This window comes from Haliotis rubra, unplaced genomic scaffold (assembly GCF_003918875.1).
Source record: "Haliotis rubra isolate DU_JTF1 unplaced genomic scaffold, ASM391887v1 Scf39, whole genome shotgun sequence".
NCBI classification, from domain to species: domain Eukaryota; kingdom Metazoa; phylum Mollusca; class Gastropoda; order Lepetellida; family Haliotidae; genus Haliotis; species Haliotis rubra.
This window is the reverse complement of record NW_025767068.1, coordinates 2,581,005-2,606,732: the sequence shown is the minus strand read 5'-3', so window position 1 is coordinate 2,606,732 and position 25,728 is coordinate 2,581,005. Positions and strand designations below refer to the sequence as shown.

Here is a 25,728-nt window from a genome sequence, read left to right as displayed (position 1 = left end):
TGTTAGCATGTATTATCAAGAATGGCATTCCAGTTCAGTTGTAAAGATCACATAAGAGCTTAATTCAACCAGAACTATATCTATCTGTATTGATATCTAGAAATATCAGACGCACATTTGTCAATTTTCGACTGGGCTTATTAGACTTATCAGTAAATAAAGGCAGACGATTTTCAATAGAGTTTAAGGATATGTCCATTATGTAACTCGGCTATGGAAGATGAAATTCACTTTGCTTTGTATGCCCACATTATGCTGATTTAAGAAAAAAATATATAAATCCCAAATAATTACCTGTTAAAATATCCTTCAACTGCGTTTGTTTCCATTTATCCTCCAAAAATGAAAATGTAATACGTAATCTAGCGCTTTTTGTAAAACATGTTGTTATCCTTAGAAGCAATATCTTATCTGAAGTGTAATTTCTTTTGTGAAATGTCTGTAACATGTGTTGTATATATACTTGTATTGTGGAAACAATACGTTTACGTTTTTCGACGGATAAAATGGCGACTAGTAGAGCGAACTGTATATAGAGGATACTACCTACCTTACTACCTTCCGTGTAATACCATTTTTATTAACCGAGTTAATGATTTGGTATCAAAAGAACGAAAGCGAGTTTGATGCTAAATCGTTCACGAGTTTAGTAAAAATAGTATTTCACGGAAGCGAGTTTAGTATTCTGTTTATTATTCTTCAACATAAACTGATAGAAACTGCCCACGAAGTGTGATGACTCTCAGCTTTCCACGAGGCAAGCAAGGTATAATACCATTGTGCCAGAGTTATTAGCATTGTGACTTCATAACTGTAACCATTATGACGTCATACGTCTAGCGGTATTACAGCAGTGTAATATTGCCGTACAAATATTACATTGCAGTATCTTACACGGGCAAGTAATTCTTAAATATTTTACGGTCATATTACACTCGTGTAATACCGCTAGACGTAAGACGTCATAATAGTTTACAGTTATGATGTCACAATGCTAATACCTCTGTCACAATGGTATTTGATCTTGCTTGACTCGTGGAAAGCTGAGAGTCATCGCATTGAAGGCAGTTTCTATCAGTTTATATTGGAGAGTAATAAACAAAATACTAAACTCGCTTCCGTAAAATACCATTTATATTAAGTTTGTGAAAGATTTAGTATCAAATCTGATACCAAATGATTAACTCGTTTAATAAAAATGGTATTACACGGAAGGTCATTTAGTATCCTTTATATACTCCGCTCACCGCACTTTATGCCCATGACTGAATGTCTCTGACCGTTTATCATGTATTCGAGGTTCTGTAGGGATTACCGGGATAGCCCAATCTTCTTTCACTGGATTATATATACACGTGATTCCATAAAACGCACTCATTATAGATGAGGTACTTGTATGTAACCAATCCCTTTCAACACACTTGAAAGATGCAGAATTTCAGACCTCCCAAGAATGATCAACAATAAATCATGTTTGAATATTTTAGAATGACTTGTACGTATACATATGTGTTACCTGTTATGACAATTATCTTGGTACACTCAGGAAAATTACCTAAATTGATACTACTGAGATAGATCAACGGCGGATAAGTGATCGAGCAAACTTTACAAATGAGCAGCTTCATCAAGAAAGTCGTTCTTTCAGTAGGTCAAAATCAAGTATCATCGTGATTTGTCATGTATTCTTTCAGTCTGTCCTGGTCGGGAATAAACCACCCGGCACACACTTGTAACTGCCTGTCAAATGTATTCCTGAAACTACTCGATTGATAAAGCAAGGTACAAATTCAGACGAGTGGAATAATGTATGATATTCCTTCTTTCTGTTCAGTCTTTCTGCGAACACCGTCAATATCCAAATCATTGCAGCCATGTGTGTGTCTGTGTGTAAGTAAATATATATGATCCAACTTTCCAAATATTGATCGCTTGTTTGGTTCCAAAATCACAGGACTAATTTAAGCCATAATATGAACCCATGATATCTCATGGTGAAAGTATGTATAACATGCCACCAAACGATCAGACGACAGTTCTTGGTACTATAACATTGTCTATCATATACAATATAAAGAAAATCCTTGCACTAATAAATATTTTATTACATATGATACAAGCAGACCATTTAGAAAGTAAAGATAGTATTAGAAAATCCCAAACTTCTCAAACGGAATCACACCGTGCTATATTCAGTCTTTTGATGCATCCCGATAACGCACTGACTTTCAAAACTGGCGATTGCCATTAGATTTTCTTGGTTTGACCATGACTTAATACGATGTGTCGGAGTAGACGGTGTAGGTACGAGTCTTCCTGCTGTAATTGGCCATGGTTTCTTCAGCCATGCTGGCCCTGGTTTCAGCATCCTCTAGCTCCTGTTTCACCTTGCGGTATTTGTTCATGTTCGTGGTCGCCATCTCCTCCTGTATGAAAGAACAAAGTGTGTTATTTGAAATGAATTATTATCAATAACAGTATAACCAATAACCGATATTCTTTATCCACAATAGATGCATTGTACTCATGGTAGCCATACTTACAGCATCTGCCACCTGGGACTTGTATGTCTTCATCTGACCGCTCTGCTTGTCAACGATGTCCTGCAGTTTGTCAATGGTCTTCTTGTCTTCGTCCACCTTGTAAGTCATCTCTTTCACACGACGTTCGTATTGACGACAGTTCTTGACACACTCAGCATGTCGCATCTGTTCCTTCTCAAACTCATCCTCCAGATCTCTAACCTGAGGAAGAAGAAATACCGTGTTGTAAATACAGATCATGAGCAGAGTATGGAATATACACTTTATTATGTGTGCAAGTTAATATTTTCTTTAAATTTCTAATATGTGGTATTTATGACACGGAAACACAAGAGGTAATAATCAATTTATCATATAATGTTACTCCTAAAGTACTCAAGGACTGACAAGATTTTCTAAGATGGTGTCGAAATACAATGACATGACGAAATGACCTATTTATAAGATAGTGAACAATGTGAGGCAGCTCCCATCCAGACAACACTACAGAAACGTGTCCTCATCTGTATGCAAAGGTGTGAGGAGCCGGTAGTCATCAAACCGGCGTGTATGTCTTATGGAGTGTAGTTTCATCTGAATGACCTTATATGCATACTACTATGCCAATGATGCCATAAATTATTAGATTGATTCGTTGCATTGATAACACTATTCATAACATGACAAAACGAAGAGTGTCACCCAAACACTATCTTTAGAAGATAGGAAGTAACAAGCATGAACACATTGTGAGAGGTTATCGTCATTGTCAGAATGTGCCGTAAAGTATCATGCTTACAAATACGATTACTTAATTACCTTGCAAGAGATTTCCTGGCAAATGTAAGTTCACGCAAATTATTTAAGCCTATTACGTACCATTTTAGCTTTGGTCATCTCAAACGAACTGGCCTTTGCAAGTGCGGCAGACAGATTTTGCTCCGCTTCGTTAAGTTTGATCTGCATTCGGCGTCTGAAGATCAAGAATCAGTATGAATATACCATATGACTGTTGCACTTACTTAGCACAATGTATTGTACGACAAAGGATATCTAACAATCAGACTCAGCTATCTATAATCCTCCAAATACGTTATGTAGTTTATTGTTTCCGTACCTGGACTCCTCCAGCTCTTCTACCCTGACAGTGCCTTCTGTCTCATACTTGGATCTCCACTGAAGCATCTCCTGGTTGGACTTAGACAGTTGGCGCTGTAGAGCTGCTCGGGCCTCCTGTTCCTCCTCAAGCTGTTCCCTGAGGCTGACCATTTCAGTGTTCATGTTCCTTATCTCAGTCTGGAGTCGCTGACGCACCTGAGTGACAAAAGTAAGTTGGAAAATGTGAAAAAGGCAACATATCATGAATAGGACGTGCATTTAGACTATAATGAATTCGACTTAACTTTATTGCCGTTCTGTGTGCCTCATGCACGTATGATCTCTGATACTTACTCTCTGTTCATCATCAGAGGAACGTTTCATCTCTTCTACTTGGGCACACAGAGAAGACTTCTCCTTGCTGAGCTTTCCAATTCGGTTTTCAGTCTCCTCCAACTGACGGGTAAGGTCAGCTGCCTCAGCCATGTATTTGTTCTTCTCTGTCTGCAGGTCGCTGATCTGGTTGGATGCTTCTTCAACCTGTGTATTCAGCTCAGCCATTTGGGTTTGCATCTGCTTGGACATCACGCCGGAACATCCCTGCAAACAAAACATAAAATTAATTCAATGAAGATTAATGGCATTAAGGATATCTAAGTCTGTTATGTATTTATGTAAATATCTGGCAATACATATATGGTCAATGATTTAATTGGTTGTGACTTAAGTAATACCTTATTTTGCTTAGCATGTTCTAGCCATTTTGGAGATCATCAACGTCAGCCTTTAGTTGGTTCTTTTCCTTGTCCAACCTGCAAAATAATTCATGTATGTTGAAACAAGTATGTCCATTAATTGTTACGGGGATATTAAGCAGATACCATTTCTGCATTCTTTCGTTCGTTCCTTCGTTTACTTATTTATTTATTCATTTTCTTGTGTGAGTTTGGGATTTGAATGTGGAAAACTGAGAGGTTCGGATGGGGGATGATATTTTAGCTTATATTCCAACACAATGCCTTAACATCATTCATTATGCAATGCGCACCTTTGTTTGACCTTCTGAAGTTGTTCCATCTGGTCATTCATCTCAGTCATGGCATCCTTCTGCTTCTTGCGGAAGTTGGCAACCTGAGACTCATGCTGGGATGATGCCTCTTCCATGTCGTGTTTCAGTTTTTGAATCTCCGTGTCACGCTTCTTGATAACGTCCGACTGTTGGAATGGGTTAAACAATCTATAAGTTCAGTCCTACAATCACCCACATTGAACACAACTAAATTGTATAAGAAGCATGTTTAGTATGCGTCTAAAGTATTTTTTTGATGAAATGACAAATACTGAAATTTTTACTTTTTCTTGTATTTGAGTCGTTTACATAGTAATATACTTCAGAATCAACAAATATTCACGAACGTGTGTGTTAACTGTAAAAGTTCTATTTTTACATGATTCTTAAGTATCCTTTCGACAAAATGAAATTACTGACCTATGTATTTTAAAATGTATCTGCAACGATGACATAAGTAATTTAAATATTGATTCCAGCCCACCTGTGAAGTAATTGTGGAGTTGGCCTCTTCAAGGCTCTGTGTCATGTTGTCCAGTTCATTGGCTAAATGTGTTCTCTGCTTCTCCACCTAAAAGGGAAACATACATGCAATAACAAAATAGTTCTATGTAACATAACATGTTATATCTTAAGTTGTTTGACAAGTGTAGCATTTTTCAAACGCCTTTATACATTCAGTTCACAAGAAAATAAACTATGCTTCCTCTACCTTTGATCTTGACTGTCTTTCCGATTCAAGTTGTTCCTGGCACTCATCGAGGTTATTCTGTAAAAGAAACGGGTCTGTTTAACTTGTGCCAATTAATCATACATAAACAGTCCATGTTCAATGTCAACGTTTTAGTTTTACATTCAAAAGGTAATTTATAATCATAACTGAATTTTCTTTTGACAGATTGGCCCATTTTCTTTCATACCAAGTAAACCACGGTCGTTTATTTTAAAGGACATGACAGGATGTCTAGCTATGTATCAGCTACCTGGAGATCTTTGATCTTCTTCTGTTGTTGGTTACCATGTGTCTCAGACTCCTCCAACAGAGACATGAGCCCCGTGATTTCCTTCAGTTTTCTGGAAAAGGTCATGCAAAGGTGAAGTGATGTGTTCACAAATACAACATCAGTAAAGACCTGTGGTTTCAAGTTATTACATGTAACAGGAGAAAAGGAAATGGATGTAGGTCGCAAGTCATTCCTATCAAAAGGAGTAAACTTAATAACTTCAGTACAGTGGTTTGTTTATCTCGCAGTACTCACTTCTTTATCGTTTCCTCTGCATCTGTCTTCAAACTATTCAGATCTTCACAGTTACTCTGGGAGACCTTCAAGTCCTGTTCAAGCTTTTTCTTGGCCTTTTCCACATCTCCACGCACCTTCTTTTCATGTTCAAAACTGTCTTCAAGCTGAAAAAATATTTTCATTATTAAATTTACGAAATATTGACTGGCAAAAAACGATAAATTATTTAAATTGATTTTTTCATAAACGTCAAAAACATGTCCAACAAAAATGGTGTTTCTGAAACCGCCCTACCTCTCCAATAACACCCTCAAGTTTCTGCCTTAATTTGTTGAGATTTGCACATTTTGCCTCCTCTGTCTCCAGGTCTGATTTGGTCTTAGTAAGTTGATCTTCAGCGTCCTTCTTCCCCTTTGTGAGCTTTGTAACAGTTTCTCCCAACTGTGTAGTTTCATCTGTGAGAGATCTGATTTGCGAATCTTTCGCTTTGATGTCATGTTGACTCTGAACAGAAAAGAACAATGTTTAGAATTCCAATTTATTTCTTGAATAATTATTTTCGAATGTAACTGGTGTTGTATAAAGCAATACTGTACCAATGTAAATGGACATCATTTACCTTTGCCACTGCGTCCTCAAGGGAATCCATATTTGTCTTGAGGCCACAGATTTCCGTCTCCATCTGTTTTTGCTTTTCGGTCAGCATGGCATTGTTAGATTCTTCCTCTAATACACGGTCATTCAGTTCCTTCATTTGGACATCAGTTTCTTCCTTTTGCTTCAGAAGCTGCTCAATCCTCTCTTCACAGTCATCAATGGTATCCTGTTGAGTTTGAACCTGTAGGAACAAGTTGTTCTTGGCTTCTGTTAAGGTCACGCTCTGTTCCTCGAGCTCCTTGCACCTCTGCGCCACTTTCTCGAGTTCACCCTTTGTTTTTCCAAGTGCCTCCTCCTTCTGTTTCATCTCATCTTCAGCAGCAGCAACACTGAGGAGTGGCTTGACCTTGGTATAGAATCTCCACCAACACCAGTTCCTCATGGCAAGCCACTTACGGATGTTCTTCTGGATAAGTTCCAGTGCAACTCTGAGAACAATGTAAGAATTTTATGTTACACAATATTCAGAAATAACTGTTTATGAAGCTTCTTTACCGACAAACAAATTAATTTTGATTCTTAATTGATCAAATGAAAACAATTTCCAAACACATTTGTTCCTCATTTCTCTCACTTTAAGGCCATATCAATGCATACCTCTTGTCATGGAGATTCTTCAGATATTTCCTCATAAGGTATCCACGAATGTGAGCTTGGAACAGAGCAACAATCACCGACAGCCTTTCGTCACGGATCTCTTCCAAGTAACCAAGGACTCCAGACTTGAAGAAGACTTTAGTGTTGCCAAGACGGTATTCATCCTGTCCCATCTCCAGGGCTTCTAAAATCTTGCCAGACACTACCTTTCCCTCAACAAATCCTTCAGGGATGGCATTTGGTGCCAAGATCGAATACCTGAAAACAAATTCAGGTCTCTATTTCATTCTGTTACCAGGATGTCATCTTTACATTGTCATGATGTAAGATAAATAATTCAAATCTTAAAACGATCATATCAAGACAGATAATAATATACCTACCTCTGTTTGAACTCTGAGTAGATTATCCTGCTGGGAAAGCCCTTTCTGCAGATACGGATACCTTCAAGGACGCCGTTACATTGCAGTTGGTGGAGCACAAGACCAGCGTCAATCAAACCTAAAAGCACATACGCATGTACTTCAGTATCAAAAGTGCTTCAACGCAGTAACCTTTGAATATGTATAATGAAACACGTTTTTAATTATACAATTAAACTACCATGAGGTTTGATTATTTTCCATACCTGGCGTCTTGGTCTCGTTGGGGATGATGCAGCGCACAAAGTGAGGATGTGTGGAGTACAGATTCTTCATCAGTTTGTTCAGTGATTCCTTATGAATAAATGTTATTATCAATATCAGAACACATGGTTATTTCAATATCACATGCGATGCAACCGTCACATATACAAGAAAAGAAATCTGTTTTCATTCCCTTTCCTTGTATTATTGGATACATGTATATGGTGGTGCATATGAAAATGTTAGGTCAGGTGTCCGTAGTGATTGAGAAAGTCTCTATTATTTATGCTAAGTAAGCAATTCATTTATTATACCCTGTGAGTAGCAGAAATGGTCTGGAAGGCGGAGCTCTTCTTTTTCTTCTTACCACCGGTCGCCTCAGCAGCTTCTGTATAGGTAATAGGTGATGTGTGTCATTGTACTATCTCGAAAAAAACATTTATTGAAATTGACAATACAACGATATATTGCATATCAAAATTCTTCATGCCGCGTTTCATGTAAAGAAACTATGATAAATATTATATTATTATTATACCTTAAACGATAACAGTGTCAATGGACAATCTATCGTCACTACATATCAGAGTTGGGTTACGCGAAACACGCCATCGTTTCGCGTGAAATAACCATTGGTTAATCAATGTGAATAATAAGCGTTGCATTGTCGTCGCTGAAAACAAACCTCCGGCAGGTGGAGAGAAGAGTAACTGGACTAGTGGCTCCTTGGACTGTTTCAGGAGATCCACAATGGTCTCGTTGACAGGGTCCTTGTTCTTCTCCAGCCAACCACCGATGTTGTAGGGCACTGTACCAGCGTAGTGCTTCAAGGCGAAGTCACCATGTGCACCACCCTTCATAGATTTGCTGGGCTTCAGGAAGTGGGGAGATTTGCCCATGTGGTTCTGAGTTAGTTTGTCCTTGAAGGTCTTGTCGGATGCCTTGGGGAACATACACTCTTCTTCCAAGATTGATAGAATTCCAAGGGGCTACAACGTAGGAGATGTATGTTTGTAAAATTAATAACAAGAACACAATCAAACATAAAGATATATTGTGTTGGAGAAATACATATAGCCTTTGGTGATAAGCAATCTTTAAGGAAAACGATTTTTTATAGAGAAGAAACATTTGTTCTGGTATGTGTTCTTTTCTAATATGTCGAAACCCGTGAAGATCCGGGTTAGAATCGCTCAGGCTCGCTGACTTGGTTGGCACGTGTCATCGTGTTCCACTTGCGCAGATTTATGTTCATGCTAATGATCACTGGATTGTTTGGTCTACACTCGATTATTTACAGACCGCTGCCATATATCTGGAACATTGCTGAGTGCGACGTTAAACAACAACCAATGCAATCCCATCTTATACGACGAGATACAATACCAACCTTTTCAATAAGCTCAATGCAAGCCTGCAGGTCCATTCCAAAATCGATGAACTCCCACACTATGCCTTCCTTCTTGTATTCTTCCTGTTCTAGCACAAACATGTGGTGGTTGAAGAACTGTTGCAGACGCTCATTGGTGTAGTTGATACACAATTGCTCGAAGCTGTTGAACTGGAAACAAAGTTACAAATGCAGATTAAACGAACTAAAGTTCAGCATATCAGCTGAAGTCCTTATTTCAAGAGAAGAGACTACTGTGTCTTATCCTCTTTTCCTTATATTTGCACTTGACGGAAGTGGCATGTTAAATCAAGTATTTTAAGGCATGGGAGATCAATGATAGGAACATGGACTCTTTACAACTGAGCATATTGAATGCTGTCTCTGCATTAAGCGTTGTCAAATACCATGTTACCTCAAAAGTTAAATATGAGTAACATTTGTCCTCACATCAAAGATTTCGAAGCCTGCAATATCCAGAACACCAATGAAGAACTGCCTCGGTTTCTTGGTGTCCAGGGAATGGTTGACTCTCTTCACCAGCCAGTTGAACACACGATCATAGAGGGACTTGGACAGGGCACCGATAGAGTAGAGAACCTGATCCTTTGTTCTTCCTTGGGTGACGTAATCCATGGCCACCTTGATCTTGGGTTTACACAGAGCCTTCAGGAAGTCACCACAGTTGACACCCAACAGGAAGGAAACCTTCTCAGCTTCAGCAGTTCCATCAGATTCAGCCTGTTCACCCTTCTGCTTGAACTGCATCTCACCCATGTGGAGGATAGAGCCAGTGCACTTGTAGGCACTGGTTTTCTCCTCAGGGGTAAATCCAAGCACGTCAAATGCTGCCTATAACCAGAATAGAGATGTGTACTATATGACTGACTGACTGAGTTTGGTTTTACGCCGATTTTAGCAATATTTCAGCAACATCACGGCGGGGGGCTCCAGAAATGGGCTTCAAACAATGTACCCATGTGGGGATTCGAACCCGGGTCTTCGGCGTGATGAGCCAACGCTTTAACCACTAGGCTACCCCACCGCCCCGTGTACTGTATGAAATTGGTAGAAAGTAGAATAACATTGTGTATGAAAGACATATACTTAATTCTTATGTAGAATGACTTACGTCTGTCATCTTCATCTCCTCCACATCGTCGATGCCGTTGACCGTGAGTACCCCTTGATTGATGAAGGTGAACAAACCAGCATCGGGATTGGCCACGATTGTCTCTGAAATCAAATTATGCAGTTATACTCTGCACATTGAAAGCTGTATGTTTACAGGTGACACATAACTCTTGCATATATCATTAATTGTAGAAAAGTTGAATGTTTTAATGCAACAATATAAACAATGCAATATGCAACAATGTTTAAGGGGTTGGAAATTCATTTACTGTCAGCGAATATTGTTCGGTTATGCAGAAATGTATTGATTATTGCTTTAATACTATAGACGTGATTTCTGTTTCCTACCTGCAACCGATGGTATCGCTCCAGACAACATCTGGTAGAAAATGTGGTAGTTCCTCTCAACAGATTGCTGGTAGGTGACACGAGATTTCTCCAACAAATCTGTAATGAGACGTAGCAATACTGGCTTTGATCACAATCAATAAAATAACATCTGCAAGATGACTACACTTGGTATAAATTACAAAACACTACAGTTCATGACGGAATTTCCTCAACAAATATGTCACAAGACTATGTAATATTTTGCATTAAAACTGTATCCTCAAACATTTGTAATCCTGCTGCAACAACAATGGCAACGAAAAAGAGCAAATCGAACATAACGTTGATGTCATATAAGGATATGTACATGGAAGGCTACTTACATGTTTCAATGTCGGCACCAGCAATTTTTCCGGAGGAGGCGAAGTGGATTCGAACAAATTTACCCTGCACATATTACGATTGATAAGATTTAGCATAATTGGTATGCTGTTATTCAAAGCAATAAATCTGTGAAACTCGAGTAACATTTATAGAGCACGATACGCAGTGATATATAAATACTTTCTGGGATAAAAGAAATTAGATTTTGCTATTTTCATTTCACTTTGTATTGGCGAGCCATATGAGTCTTAGCGAACACAATTGTAGACTTACGAATCTGGAGGAGTTGTTGTTACGTGAAGTTTTGGCGTTACCATAAGCTTCAAGAACAGGGTTAGCCTGCACGATCTGATCCTCCAGCGAACCCTGCAACAAAACAGCACACATTTAACTCATGTGATCTCTGAAAACGGCAAAACTTCAAAAGAACTTTTGTAAAACTGATATTTACTGCGTCTACATTCACTCACCTTCTTTTCGTCCTGATCCCCTTCTCCTTTGGAGGCGGCGGCGACAAAAGCGAAGTAAGCTATGACCTTCTTGGTGTTCTCAGTCTTTCCTGCTCCGGATTCACCACTGTATGGAAAAACACACTTTACGATGTATACATGTAACTTCATTAGCTACACCTTTAGTCACAATTCAAAATATACTAGTATCTTTGCAGATTGCAATGAATGTGTCACTCCCGATAAATTGAACACTCAATCAACACTTTCTAAGTATATAAAGGTATATTAGAACAAAATATTTCACTTTAATATGACTTTGGAGATGAATATACTTACGTAATCAACATTGACTGATTTTCACGATCTGAAATAAAATCAAACTGTCTGATATGGCGGATAATTAATCTTGTGATAGACATATACTGATGGAATCTGTAACTCTGTGAAGAGAGCTGCGGTGCACTAGACCATGGTGCACTACGGTATCTCTACAATGAAGTTTCAGTCAATTGATAAACAGCATTTATGTTGCAATCTTTAATGATCATTCATCCAGTTTAGAGAAAATCTTCTTATTGAAAAAGTGTTATCATTATTTCTCCATAGATTTGAAGCAGTGATTACCTTGTACCATGAACTGGTAGGCATTGTCAGAGATGGAGAACAAGTGAGGAGGCATTTCGGTCTTCCTCTTGCCTCTGTACTTGGCCACGATGGACGGGGTGTAGATGGGGAGCCGGCGGTAGGGGTTGATGGCGATACAGAACAGGCCAGAATAGGTCTGAAATTATATACATATGTGTGTACTGTTTGTGAAGTATTATTGTTTATTTCAATTTATAATTGAAAAAAATGTATATAATGCAAAATAAAGAAATCGATTTAAGTTCCAAAATATATTATACTGTTTACATATGTGCATAGTGAAACTGAATTTCAATAGAGTTCGGTGACTATTTCACTGCTGACGATGCTACATGCAAATATAGTGCTTGCGATGATTTTTACACGTTTTCATCTGTAAAATTTAGTATTACTCACATAGATTAATCCAGAAGTGTATCTGGCTCTCAAGTTGTACAGTACGCTGGCCTCGTTGAGGAAGGTCATGTTTGCAATGTCCTCGATCTTTTCGTACTTGGGAGGGTTCATCGACTGGATGTCGTCCTTCTTAAACGTCTTCGTCTGAAAGGGAAGGATTTCATTTTTAAAATGTATTCTGTGATCAATTATCAATGCTCTTCCCTACATTGCGTTAATAACTTGAAATAATGTTCCAATTCTACTGGAAATTAGGACATGTAACGTCCTGCACAAATTCGTACCTGCTTGGAGTCAACAAGGAGGACTGTGACGTCATCGCCTGCCGTGCTCTGTATTTCAGCAGCAACAAATCCCTGCTCTTCATCGGGCGCCCAGCAAGATTTCTTGGCGTCGAAGTTTTTAGTCTGCTCCTTCATCAGCTTCTTGCGGTCAACAGCAAGATACTGCATCTCGGGATCGGCAGGATCGTAGGAAGCCATGTTGACGTGAGTCGAAATACGACGAAATCAAGAAAGACTGCAATCGATCAGCTCTGTCGACGAACAAATAATTCATATTATACCCGAGAAGCGACCAAGCCATGTCATATATACGTCTATGAATACTGGTTTAGATAAAAGCAACACAGAGCTAAATGATCGCGAACCTCCGTCACATATGTTACATGAGATCGTGCAGCTGGAATTTTGTTCCAACCAGCTTGGAACCCTCTCTCATGTTAAGCCGATGCGACGAAAGAACATCAGAACAGTATTCGAAACGTCAACACCTAAAACATGTTTTTCCACATTTTAATTTTAATTATATACTTCAAGCATCGAAATCACATCATTCCAAGTCACAAGAACTGAGTTTCTCATGAAGCATATTCAATACTTACAACAAAAGCTGCTCTGTTCTCCTCACAGATTCTACTGTTTATATATCCTGATTTTGGCTAACGTATGATGTAAGCATGCTGACGATTGGTCAAGTTCCATTGCCAGACCAATGACATAACACATTACCGATTGCGGTACCATGCTGACACCGGCTTTGATTAACGCATCGTGAAGCTACCTGATGTAACAACAGGGCTTTCTAAGTGATTTTATTTGCCTATATCATATAGCGTGGGTATTCAAGGCTGTTACTTTGTGTCTTTTAACATATGCATAAGATGTTTTTGCTTTAATTTTCCATTTCTGTACTTTTCACTGGTGTGGATAATCGAGCAGCATGATAAAGATATATAAATAAATATATGCAGATATATGTCTCTATTGGAATATGGTGCAAAGCCATGTATTTCAAGGAAACGAAACGTTATGTATGTCGCCGTATTTTGATATGACCAATATTTTTCTGAGTAATTGTGATGTTGAGGGTTATCAGTTAAATATGTCCATGTATTTGCGACAATGGACAAAACACAAGGGGCATAAGGGTTTCAAGAGAGGTAAAGTATAAATAAAGAGCTTAACACATCTCCACATGGGGCAAGCCAAACTCTGCAGACTAATGGCTTGGTATGTGCCGCCCATTGTGTCGGTAGTGCTGATGTCCAGACATATGTCCATGTGGATAACAACAAATCCCAACATGTGTCCTTGATGCAAGTCAAAGCACTGAATCAGGTCGAGCATCCAACGGTGACATTGTTGACGAGGGAACTAGTAAGGAAACTTTAAAATATATGTTTAATCTGACTGAAAGTGATAACGTGAGTTTGAGGTAAGACAAATGTAATGGGTGTTTTAGTCCATTATTCCATTGTACCCCTCAGAAGTCTGTAAAACGTATATATAAAATAGGGTCACAATTACAAACCCTAAAGCTCAAAACGACATTGCCATTATAAGTACGATATATTTAGCTGCCATTCTGGGATGATATAATTTACTGTGGAATGTTTCTGTAAGAGCAGATGCGTATGGCGTCATTGCGTCAGTAGGTAACGTTGTAACTGACATATGAAAGCGCAGGCGCATCTTAGCATTATCTGTGTAAAGATGTCACATTTGCAAATAAAAACTTGTTATTAACGTTTTAATAGATGTTTTGTGCTAAACAATACGTTAGCCGAAGACCTGGATTCGATTCCCCACATGCGTGCAATGTGTAAAGCCCATTTCTGGTGTCCCGCGCGCTGGAATATTGCTAAAAGCGGCGTAAAACTAAACTAACTCATTAAGAAAGAAGTAGCTCCCATGCCGTATATCGCTATCTGTAAAGCGACCTCACGTATAAGGCAACCTCCCTCTAAAAACCTTTTAAACTCCAGTACATGGTGCTGTGTTCCGTGGCACCAAAATGGTGTACAGCACAAAACTTTATTTCGCTCAGGTGAATGCACATTGCAGAAAACAAATTATAATATTTGCATGATGGCGGTGGAGGGTTTGCTGGAGGATTTTAAACATTTCAAAATAATACCACAAAATTTACTTCATTTTTAAAGAGACCGTGTTTAGTAAAATGGTCACATTTGACCAATTTTAGGATTCGTAGCCTTTTGGTGAATTTGAATTATCCTCTTCCCAATGTTACAAATCGATATCTTTATTTTCTTTCTTTTTTGAGAAATTATAACTGAATATCTTCTTTTGCTTTTAAGTGTTGAAAACTCCAACATTCCCCGTCATAAAGTAAAATAGGTTTTATCATTGCATCGAAAATTGACTTTTAAGAGAACGGCTAAACAGCGGGCCTGTGGGTTAAACCAGGGAGACTACATAAGGTTGTAGAGTATCCCTGGTTAAACAAAGCTTTAGTCGCTTGATCATATAAGTCTCTTGTATTAATGTTTATTGCATTGCTATCTTCATCTGTGCGAACACAAGATTTAATCCCATTGTACATGGGTCTGATAATTCGAATGCATTTACCATCTATACCTTGGACTAAGGGTTTATGCCACATTTCCACTCCCCAGATACTATCAAACGCCTTTTAAAAATCTGTCTCTCTTTCAGAAAATCTATTAGACAGTGGACGGTGAAAATGTTATCAATGGTTGAAACCAGTTTGTGATTCACACAATACCGGTATATTATTAAGATCTAGAAACTATTGTCTATAGTGCTGTTGAATATTTTGCCAAGACAACTTATCAGACTGAGAGGCCTATAGTTTTCATGCTCATTTCTTATGCTACCTTTGCCCTTATGAATTAGTTTTATGAAGCCATCTAGCCACTGCTTTGATAAATAACCTGGTCACCACTATGTTGACTATTTTTTCATATGCAGGCAACAATGGAGTAGATGAATGACGAGTGTATTCATTTATCATTTGGTCTTTACCGGGTGTTTTTCTATTTTCAAGAGATTTTACAACCTGTGCTATTTCGTGTTGCGTGAGACCCGTGAAGGTCCGGGGTAGAATAGATCTTCAGCAACCCTTGTGCTTGCCATAAAAGGCGACTATGCTTGTCGTAAGAGGCGACTAACGGTATCGGGTGGTCAGTTTCGCTGACTTGGTTGAGACATGTCATCGGTTCCCAATTGCGCAGATCGATGCTCATGCTGTTGGTCACTGGATTGTCTGGTCCAGACTCGATTATTTACAGACCGCCGCCATATAGCTGGGATATTGCTGAGTGCGGTGTAAAACTAAAAACACTCACTCAGTCAGTCACTCACTCACTCACTCACTCATGTTGCGTGATAGGTCTATTCAGTATCATTACTGTTTACAACATCAATAAACACATAATCAATGTGATCACCAGGCAGTACGTCAAGCGTACTTTCATTTCAGGTTTTGAAATGCGTCCAAGGCAGAATTCTGTATCATTAAAATCTAAATGTATATAATCGTTTTGGAGGGTACACCATGGTATTTTAACAAAATGAATTATACTTGCCTTGCTTGATTTTGAAAGCATTAGCTTATTATCAGTTGTTTTATTCCTGTGGAAAATAGTTTTTGACTTGGCTGCATTCACCTCGATTTATTTCACATTCTCGTCTGAACCAACGTCTGTGTTGTCGCTTTGGCCGTGCGTAAGGTTCCTAACGTAGATTTGTCAGCAGTCATAAGTTAATTTTGTAATTGTTCAGCAGATTAACTAACGGTGTGAGTGTGAGGATTATTCTGCTCACGCGTATCTAAGGTTCAAATTATGTTGTCAATATCTTTATTGTTAATAGCATCTGCAAGTCACTGATCGCATCACCGCACACTGCTCGGACAGTCGGTTATGCTTTCCTCACATCTGAGCATAGTTAATTCAATACCACAGTGAACGCCTGAGTGTTTTGCGCCAATATATTAACTTTAAAACCTTTAAGTTAATATATTGTTCACAGGGGTTTTACCGTGGTCCACTAAACTCTCATTTTACACGTACACTGTACCGTCCATTAATTATAGTTAGACTATTGTTTTTACATAGTTCAAAAAGTCTAATTTACTAGACTTGGTTTTGTATAACCTTGAGATAACCTTGAGTTTATTCAAAAGTTATCGACACATGCCTTCTCCAACACTCTTAATTTCAGGTTCCCCGCTCAGATATCACATGTTTGGACGCATGGGCTGATGGTCGGGCACGTCTCATGTTACGAAAATTTCATCAATGATTACATCTTTCTACTTCGCAGTATGTTCAATACAAACATGCTTAGATATGTATTTATGGAAAGAATGGGTGAGTGAGTTTTACGTCGTATTCAGTTATATGGCGGCGGTCTGTAATAATCGAGTCTGGACCAGACAATCCAGTGATCAACAGCATGAGCATCGATCTACGCAATTTGGATACGATGACATGTGCCAACCAAGTCAGCGAGCCTGACCACCCGATCCCGTTAGTCGCCATTAACGACAAGCATGGGTCAATTCCATCGCAATCTTCACGGGTCAAAAGTATGGAAATGTAGTGATGATTTAAATGAAATCAATGTGTAAAAATAACCGTTACACCAAATCCCATGAGATAATTTGCAGTCACAAAACTGCGTGTTTATCGCAATTCAGTCCAAAAATAATAACACGAACTCTTTATGTCAATGTATTTCGTTTTGTCCAATGTTTTCTTTTTGCGTTGTTGATGTACGGTATGTAACCATGGTAATGTGCATGCTAATTATTCTGGATTTGTAGACAGCACACAGTACAGAAGTATTTCTTCCATGCCAAGGCAGGATGAAAAAACCAACAAGACCAACAAGTAGTTTGTTTTACAAGTTGAGTTCTATATGGAACATCTTGAGCATCACTTCATACCGTTCATTGAGGTGGAAACGAAATGACGTCACAGTCAGATATAGAAAAGCCGTAAATAGCAACCTTTCTAATGGCTCTAAAAGTTTAATCCCATTTGTCATACATAAGCATACATACCTGAAATATACTGGAACAGTAACATTGAAAAAGCTTCTGTACTGACACGGCTGTCAATTCAGCCGCATTATTAATTAGAAATGGTTATCGTGATTTGAAACCTATGATTGCCATTATTCATCTAACCTTTACCAATACGCACTGTTGTCAGTTATTGATTCGTTATTGTTTCATTCGTTACACTGGCCATTTCTTTTCGTTTAAATGCATTTTATTCACAACATGAAAATGATCGGGGACAAGTTCAGGGACTTATAATACCGTCCCCAAGAATATCAACAATAACATTTGTATCACAAGCAACTATTAGAAACAGACACAGAGGAATATTGACAGTAAAGGAGTTTAATATTATACAAATTTAAAGGTACTGCGTGAAACCATTACGGGATCTTTTTGATTTGCGTATATATACTCGTATATGTATTAATTTACATGTATTACAATTTCATTCTTATGATTAGTTGCACCTGCAATACCATTTGGAAAATTACAGAATAACAACCGCAAACATCTGGAATAGATTTAAACACAATGTTTCGATGTTGTTTATATAATGAAAGCTCAAAGAAATAATGTTGATCATTGTCAAATGGCTTACGACATGCACATCATGGATCTGTAATTACCACTACTATGTAATTATCGTAACTTAATCTACTAGTAGCATGACATATGTGCGTATGTACTATATTAGGTTTCCACATTTAGTAAGAAATGTACGATGGAGCTGAAGTTTTGGATGTTTTATGCTTGATTTGAATTATATAATGAAGTACAATTCCTTACTTCTGAAGATAAATTGTTCTGCAATCGGATGTTCATAGGGAAAACGACTCATGATCATTTCTTTTCTTGTTTTTGGCAAGGAATAATTGCCCAAATTTCTCAAATTATAATAACTTCTCGAGCCCACGCACTGAGGAAGTATTTCTTTGAGGTAAATGGGACTTTTGTTGTTTATACTATTAAGGCCGGCCTTCCACTCATGTTTTTGCGTTTCACAAATGGTGAAGTTAAAGGGAAAATATAATTGCATCTAGTGATTTATGTCTTTGTTTTCAAGAAATAATTAGATTTATGCCTTTTAAATAATGTTACCCAAATGTAAATCTATAACTATGTTGCATTTGTTCACATTCAGTAACAGTACGTCTTGTGTTTCAGAACAAACAAACAAAGTTTTAGAAACGGAAACTTACAGATAGCCTTATCCCAAACAGGGCCATTTTACAAGAAACACATTGTTATTTTCAATATACTTAATGGTAGCAGCAAGTCGTTCTCCGGCGGTGGCTGACTTGTTTAGCCTTGTATCATGTCTTGAGATGATGGTTTTAATTTAAGATTGAACATGTTAAAACCGTTCCTTTGAAAGTCGAATGTACCCTTGAAAATTGCAATTATGATCATGTAATCAAATGATGATGTGAATCACCAACACCCATCCAGGATTCGTTGGATTCCTCACACATTTATAATGTGTGACGTATATTAATGGAACGCCTCATCATGATATTGCTGGGGCGGTGGGGTAGCCTAATGGTTAAAGCGTTGGCTCGTCACGCCGAAGACCCGGGTTCGAATCCTCACATGGGCACAATGTGTGAATCCCTTTTCTGGTGTCCCCCGCCGTGATGTTGCTGGAATATTGCTAAAAGCGGCGTAAAACCAAACTCAGTCAATCAGTCATGATATTGCTGAAAGATTTCTGTAAGAGGCTTACTCACAAATACTCACTTATTCAACCACTGTAATATTAAGGCTCTCAATAACAAGTGGGTCGATATCGTCATATTTTTGACTGAGCAGAAACACAATATGGATTTTAATCACACTGCCTCGGACTGTTAGGGACTTTGTACACATGTTATGCACATGCATGAAAACAGGAATGGCTTGGACCTAATCTTTAAGTCGAGCGACATTCCAGCAGCTCAACACGTTTGATGGTAAGCATGATTGTTTTGTTTTGTTCTGTTGGTTGTTTTGTCTGTCTGTTTGGTTTCGTTTGGCTGGCTGGTTGGTTGGTTTTAGCGTGCCTCAGAAAAAGTACACCAAATTGCATGATTTAAGGGGAATTCGGCAGATCACCTCGCAGTGTTGTATTCAAAACAAGAACATAAATAAATGAATTAACTGTGTTGAAATAGAGTTTGATGACATGAGTACACAAAAGTGGCATCTGGAAAGAACAGTTCACCCAAGGGAACTGCTTTAAAAAGTTTCAATGATCTTTAATTGTGAGCACTTCTTACCCGAACTTGTTAAAATTCAGATGTGGAGATCAATTTATGTTAAGCGAAGTAGGTAGGTGACAAGGCACACCACGTAATGAAAGATTGTATGACCAACGTGATAAATATGGCCTTGGAGAGTAACATTATTTGTGTATATGCCATATTTTCCAAACAGAGAGAAGATAATATCTAAAAACGTACTTCTATAACAAACCAATGGTCTACAAAATGATTTATTACCAGATCAATATTAGGTTGCTAGGAACTCGCCGAAAACTTGCTACACGTTGCCACATCTTCATGTTGTCATTCACAAAACCATCCAAATCGAAATAACTATTATCAACTTGCATCATTTATTTTGCAAACTGTACCAGTTACTTTACGCTTATTGTATAAACAGGTGTTGTATTTACATCATATGTATACTGTATTTTTACTAGTATCTGTACATCAAATTGTTATTTCTTTCAAAATGTTATACAGCTGTTTGCGTTCTGAGTGTAATACAATTGTGTTCAAAACATTAAGCCCACTGATGTGAAAATTAAACGCATAGTGTGTGATCGTTATGGTTTTGTTATACTAACAAAATTAAGACGATGTATTGACAATTTATTTGTGATTATGTAGAGGGTAGTAGAATGTGTTTACGTAGAGCAAGGATAAAAAAGACATAGATAGTTAAGGCCTGGCTACAGCCTAAAAGTCACCTCACCTCTGCTCGACCAAATACTATGATTGCTGTTTACGAATTCGAAATATTGGTCTCCAGCTTTATCACGGAGTAATGTCTGTGTAACAATGCAGCTAACCATATATCTGTAGGTCTGTCGCAATTGTTGGGTAGTAGTTCCACTTGACCATAGCTATGTGCGCACAGTTGCAGTGATTGCTGGAGCTAGTAAAGCTTCATGTCTTCAGCGATGTATACATAGTGTATAGCTATGTTATTAGTACATCTATGCAATCGTCCTTTCCGTGGCGGTGAGTAATTAGTACCACTTTCTATTAGTAATTATTTGATGTAATTATTCATTGACCGAACGTTTACACACGCACACGCACACACACACACACACACGCACACAACAAGCAACACAAAAAGGCAACACGCACGCGCGTGCACACTGGCGACACAAGAAGACACCGAAACCGGTGTATTTTAGGTTATAATCACTTCACAGATAATGTATTGAGTGTGTTTGTGTCATCCTGGAGATGTGTCACATGTGTGTCCTTATAGAGATCCAGTGACTACAGTTGTCATCATGGATGAAGATTGGGTTATCTCACAAACAACATCACAAGAAGAGTGACGCAATAAATAAATGTATTTTATTTTATACAGGCCGCTCTGTTGCAGTGGTGATGGACCATGACAGAAGCATCTTTGAACATATTATGGTTATTAGCTAAAGAAAGAATGTTTGATCAGAAACGATCATAGTCTTCAGAGATAACAACTCAATGCACTGAAAACATCTAGCGAATAATGTCGCATCTTCCTCTTAGCGTGGTGGGCATTATGTTAAGATTCTCAAAAGGTCATTTTAGGTGAACCAGGCTGGAACCACGAGCTAGTAAGAGTTGTCGGAGTAGGCGGTGTAGGTGCGAGTCCTCTTGCAGTAGTTGGCCATGGTTTCTTCAGCCCTGCTGGCCCTGGTCTCAGCATCATCCAGCTCCTGTTTCACCTTGCGGTATTTGTTCATGTTCATGGCCACCATTTCCTCCTGTACAGAGACGAACGAGTGAGTTGGGATTGCAAAACAATTGTAATCATATGAATTATTATTGAAATACGGCAACTTCTTTATTCTATTATTTTTGTGACGTTCCGGTTAAGATCATGTTGCCATTGTCAAGCAAAAGGGAAGTAAGACAATGCATATTGAGCAACAATGTAAAGGTGTTCATGACAGGGAATAGGAACAAGAACAATAATGAAGTTGGTTGATATTGTTCCAACAGAAGGAAAGCCTGTGAATGCGGGTTAAAACAGGGTTTGTACGATTAGAGATTAATTAGAGATAATGGGTAGATTGTTCTGATGTTGTATCTGCTGATTGAGGGCTTCTGTGGGCGGATTTACACTGCTTCTTTTTGTTCTATACGTGGTGGAGCCATGGCTATTGTAAGCGATATACTTGAGCAATCAACCAGTTATGTGTTCTTTTCTTGAAAGTTCATAGTATAAAATATTGGTAGTCACACTTACCGCATCTGTCACCTGTGACTTGTACATCTTGATCTGGCCGCTCTGCTTGTCAATGATGCCCTGTAGTTGGTCAATGGTCTTCTTGTCTTCATCCACTTTGTAAGCCATGTCTTTCACATAACGCTCGTAGTGACGATAACTCTTGATAGACTCGCCATGACGCATCCGCTCCTTCTCAAGATCATCTTCAAGATCTCTAACCTAAAGCAAAAACATTTAAAGTTGGTTAAATTTCACTGACATCAGAAATATTTGGTTGAAAATGCTAGTGCAATAGCAGAGCAAATTTATATGTGATACTGGGATGTATAAATGTACATATTGAAGTAAAATTACTTAATTTGGCATGTTGCAATTTACTTCTCAGATTGTTTTTGACCAGTATCTATATAACTGTATTAAGATATTTGCTCTACGTACCATTTTGGCCTTACTGATCTCAAGAGAACTGGCCTTGGCATTGGCAGCCGACAGGTTGTGTTCGGTTTCAGTGAGTTTGGTTTGGAGTCGGCGTCTGCAAAGGGTTAATTCACACAGGTTTATGATCATTTTATTAAGACTTGATAACCTTCGACAAGACATATAATCAACTTGTTTGTTTGACATACTTATTTCATACGTTTACGGTTTATTATTTAAATATTTATATTTATACGTGTCTTTACCTTGCCTCCTCAATCTCCTCGACCATGACAGTGCATTCTGTCTCATATTTAGACCTCCACATAAGCATCTCCTGGTTGGACTTGGACAACTGACGCTGTAGAGCTGCCCGGGACTCCTGCTCCTCTGTAAGTTGTTCCTTGAGGCTGACCATGTCTGTGGTCATGTTCCTCATCTCAGTCTGGAGTCGTTGACGGGCCTGCAAGCAGCATAGTGCCGATTACGAAACATGTATATTTGTTGTTCATTGTGTGTGCGAAGAGAAAGGTTGAGTTTGAATTAATGCAATCTTTTGCAAGATATTCAGGGGAAAAGGAATTTGGCTTCGCATCATACTCCAACCATTCAAAACTTACTCTCTGTTCATCATCAGAGGTGCGTCTTATGTCTTCCAACTGAACACTGAGAGATGACTTGTCCTTGCTAAGTTTTCCAATTCTGTGTTCAGCTTCTTCCAGCTGACGGGTAAAGTCAACAGACTCCGTCATCAGTCTGTTCTTCTCTATCTGCATTTCACTGAGCTGCTGGACACTTTCCTCGAGCTGGGTATTGAGGTCGGTCATCTGGGTTTGCATCTGCTTGGACATCACACCCGAACATCCCTGGCAGAGAGATTTATGAAGATGATATACATATATGCTATAAAGATTAAAATGTGTGACAAATCTTGATTTTATATATTTTCTTGCTGTGGTGTTTATGTTACACGAACATACCTTGTTTTTCTTTGCGTGCTCCACTTCACTCTGGAGTTCATCAACATCAGCCTTAAGCTGGTTTTTCTCCTTCTCCAACCTGGAATAGAATTTCGAAATACTTCACTGAAATCTTTGCAATGTGATAATAGTTTGCCCGTGTCTCATTTTCCTAACGTGCTTTAATCGGACGCTATTCTCAGTGGGATATCACAATAATCAGCTATAAACTACCCATAAACAGTTGTCTGAATGGCAAATTGAAATATATCACTTCTGTACTAACTTTGGTTAATACAAATACAATAGGAATGTTATTTACAATTGCTGTACTACCTTTGTTTGACCTTCTGAAGTTGTTCCATCTGGCTGTTCATCTCAGTCATGGCATCCTTCTGCTTCTTGCGGAAGTTGGCCACCTGAGACTCATGCTGAGATGATGCTTCCTCCATATCCTGCTTCAGCTTTTGAATCTCCGTGTCACGTTTCTTGATCACCTCTGTCTAAAGATGAATATATTTGTTTTTGTATTGTAAACAATTGAGACTTGCCTAGGAATATGTGGTTCGAATGCATATGACAGTATTTCAGAAAAATAAAAGTGGGCACCAATGGCTTAACGGAATATATTGGTAATGAAAGGATTAGTAAACATTTCGAGAACAGTTATGTTATGTCACATGATATTTTAAAGTTTCAGGTATAAAGAGAAAAGGGTTTGTACCAGTGAAGAAATAGTGCCGTTGCATTCTTCAATGTGTTGAGACATGGTGTCTATTTCAGTGGCAAACTGGGTCCTCTGTTTCTCCACCTGAAATGTACGTATTTGTGAGACAAGCCGTACACATCATGGCCGCCTTACTATCATCACATGACAGTAATCAATAAACACATTTAGCTAATGTCTGTCAGGATCTGTATCACATTGTCTCCATCAAATATCGCAAGCACATACTAAGCATCTGTAGCATCAATGTGTCATATGTTCCATTACAAACAGTGTCGAAAGTGTTACCTATGTCATGAGGCAGTGTTATGCGCTGTGCAACAGGTATACATTGTACCTGTAGAGTCCGTGAGGAGCACTGGTGTGCTATATTTAGACTTGCGCTACAACCTTATATAGTTCTCTTACGGACTGATTCCCGTCTAACTACTTAGCTTCAACTTGGTCATCAGCACGTAACACCTAATAGAAGAAAATGTTAGCTATTTAGTCATCGTATTCAAAACTCAGTCTGGGCCTGCTTTTTATCAATAATAAGATAATAACATAAACTTGCTATTCAATTAACTCATGATCAGTTGTGTACTTACTGTTATGCCAGTAATGCACCAGCATTACTAGTGTGCTGAGATGTCACTGTTATACAAGACCAAACACGCACTGACTATCTGGTTGGGGTTCAATGAATATTATCCTACGCTATTCAAATACAAACAAATATGTGACTATACAGTTTCTCAAACAGAATATCAAAGCTTCCTGATTTCACAGTGTAAAGTGGCTATCAGAACAGTTTACAAGATAAATTTCCATAAAATCTACCTTGGACATGACATTCAACACACCTTAGATCTTGTCTGTCTCTCTGATTCGAGTCGTTCCTGAGATTCGTCAAGAGTATTCTGTCAAGGAAGAACATCATATAAATAAAATTCAAAATTCCTTTTCAGGAGTATTCTTAATTGCTTGTTTCATGAAAACGCCGGTAGTTGTTTCGCCACCTTTCATGATCAATATTTACTCTTTTCCGACTGAAATGCTCTCATAAATATATCACGAGTGCAACATTTACCTGCATGTCTTTGAGTTTCTTCTGAAGTTGAATACCATGTGCTTCAGAGTCCTCGAGTTCAGAGGTAAGGGCACTTATATCTTTTTCTTTCCTAAATAAGAAAAACGATATTTTTAGTTAGATCAGGAAAATGATGAAGAATACAAGTTGATAAGGAATACTTCATATGAATGAAGTACGTTTCTTTACCCCTGCATATATTTGAATGTGAATGTTGTTATCTTTCCATCCTTCTTTACTT

General features: G+C 38.3%; 1 protein-coding gene across 1 annotated transcript in view; it reads right to left on the bottom strand.

The window, feature by feature from the left end:
• Positions 1-2,084: 2,084 nt before the first annotated feature.
• LOC124286731 (myosin heavy chain, striated muscle-like) overlaps positions 2,085-25,728 on the bottom strand; it is a 49,175-nt gene continuing 25,531 nt past the window's right edge. The window contains 17 exon segments of the mRNA XM_046723157.1: positions 2,085-2,426; positions 2,544-2,744; positions 3,402-3,495; positions 3,640-3,836; positions 3,975-4,220; positions 4,355-4,380; positions 4,383-4,432; positions 4,669-4,835; positions 5,174-5,260; positions 5,402-5,458; positions 5,673-5,763; positions 5,949-6,094; positions 6,225-6,434; positions 6,550-7,015; positions 7,185-7,442; positions 7,568-7,685; positions 7,813-7,900. Of these exon segments, the coding sequence (XP_046579113.1) occupies positions 2,274-2,426; positions 2,544-2,744; positions 3,402-3,495; positions 3,640-3,836; positions 3,975-4,220; positions 4,355-4,380; positions 4,383-4,432; positions 4,669-4,835; positions 5,174-5,260; positions 5,402-5,458; positions 5,673-5,763; positions 5,949-6,094; positions 6,225-6,434; positions 6,550-7,015; positions 7,185-7,442; positions 7,568-7,685; positions 7,813-7,900 (2,655 nt within the window). The 3' untranslated portion in view covers positions 2,085-2,273.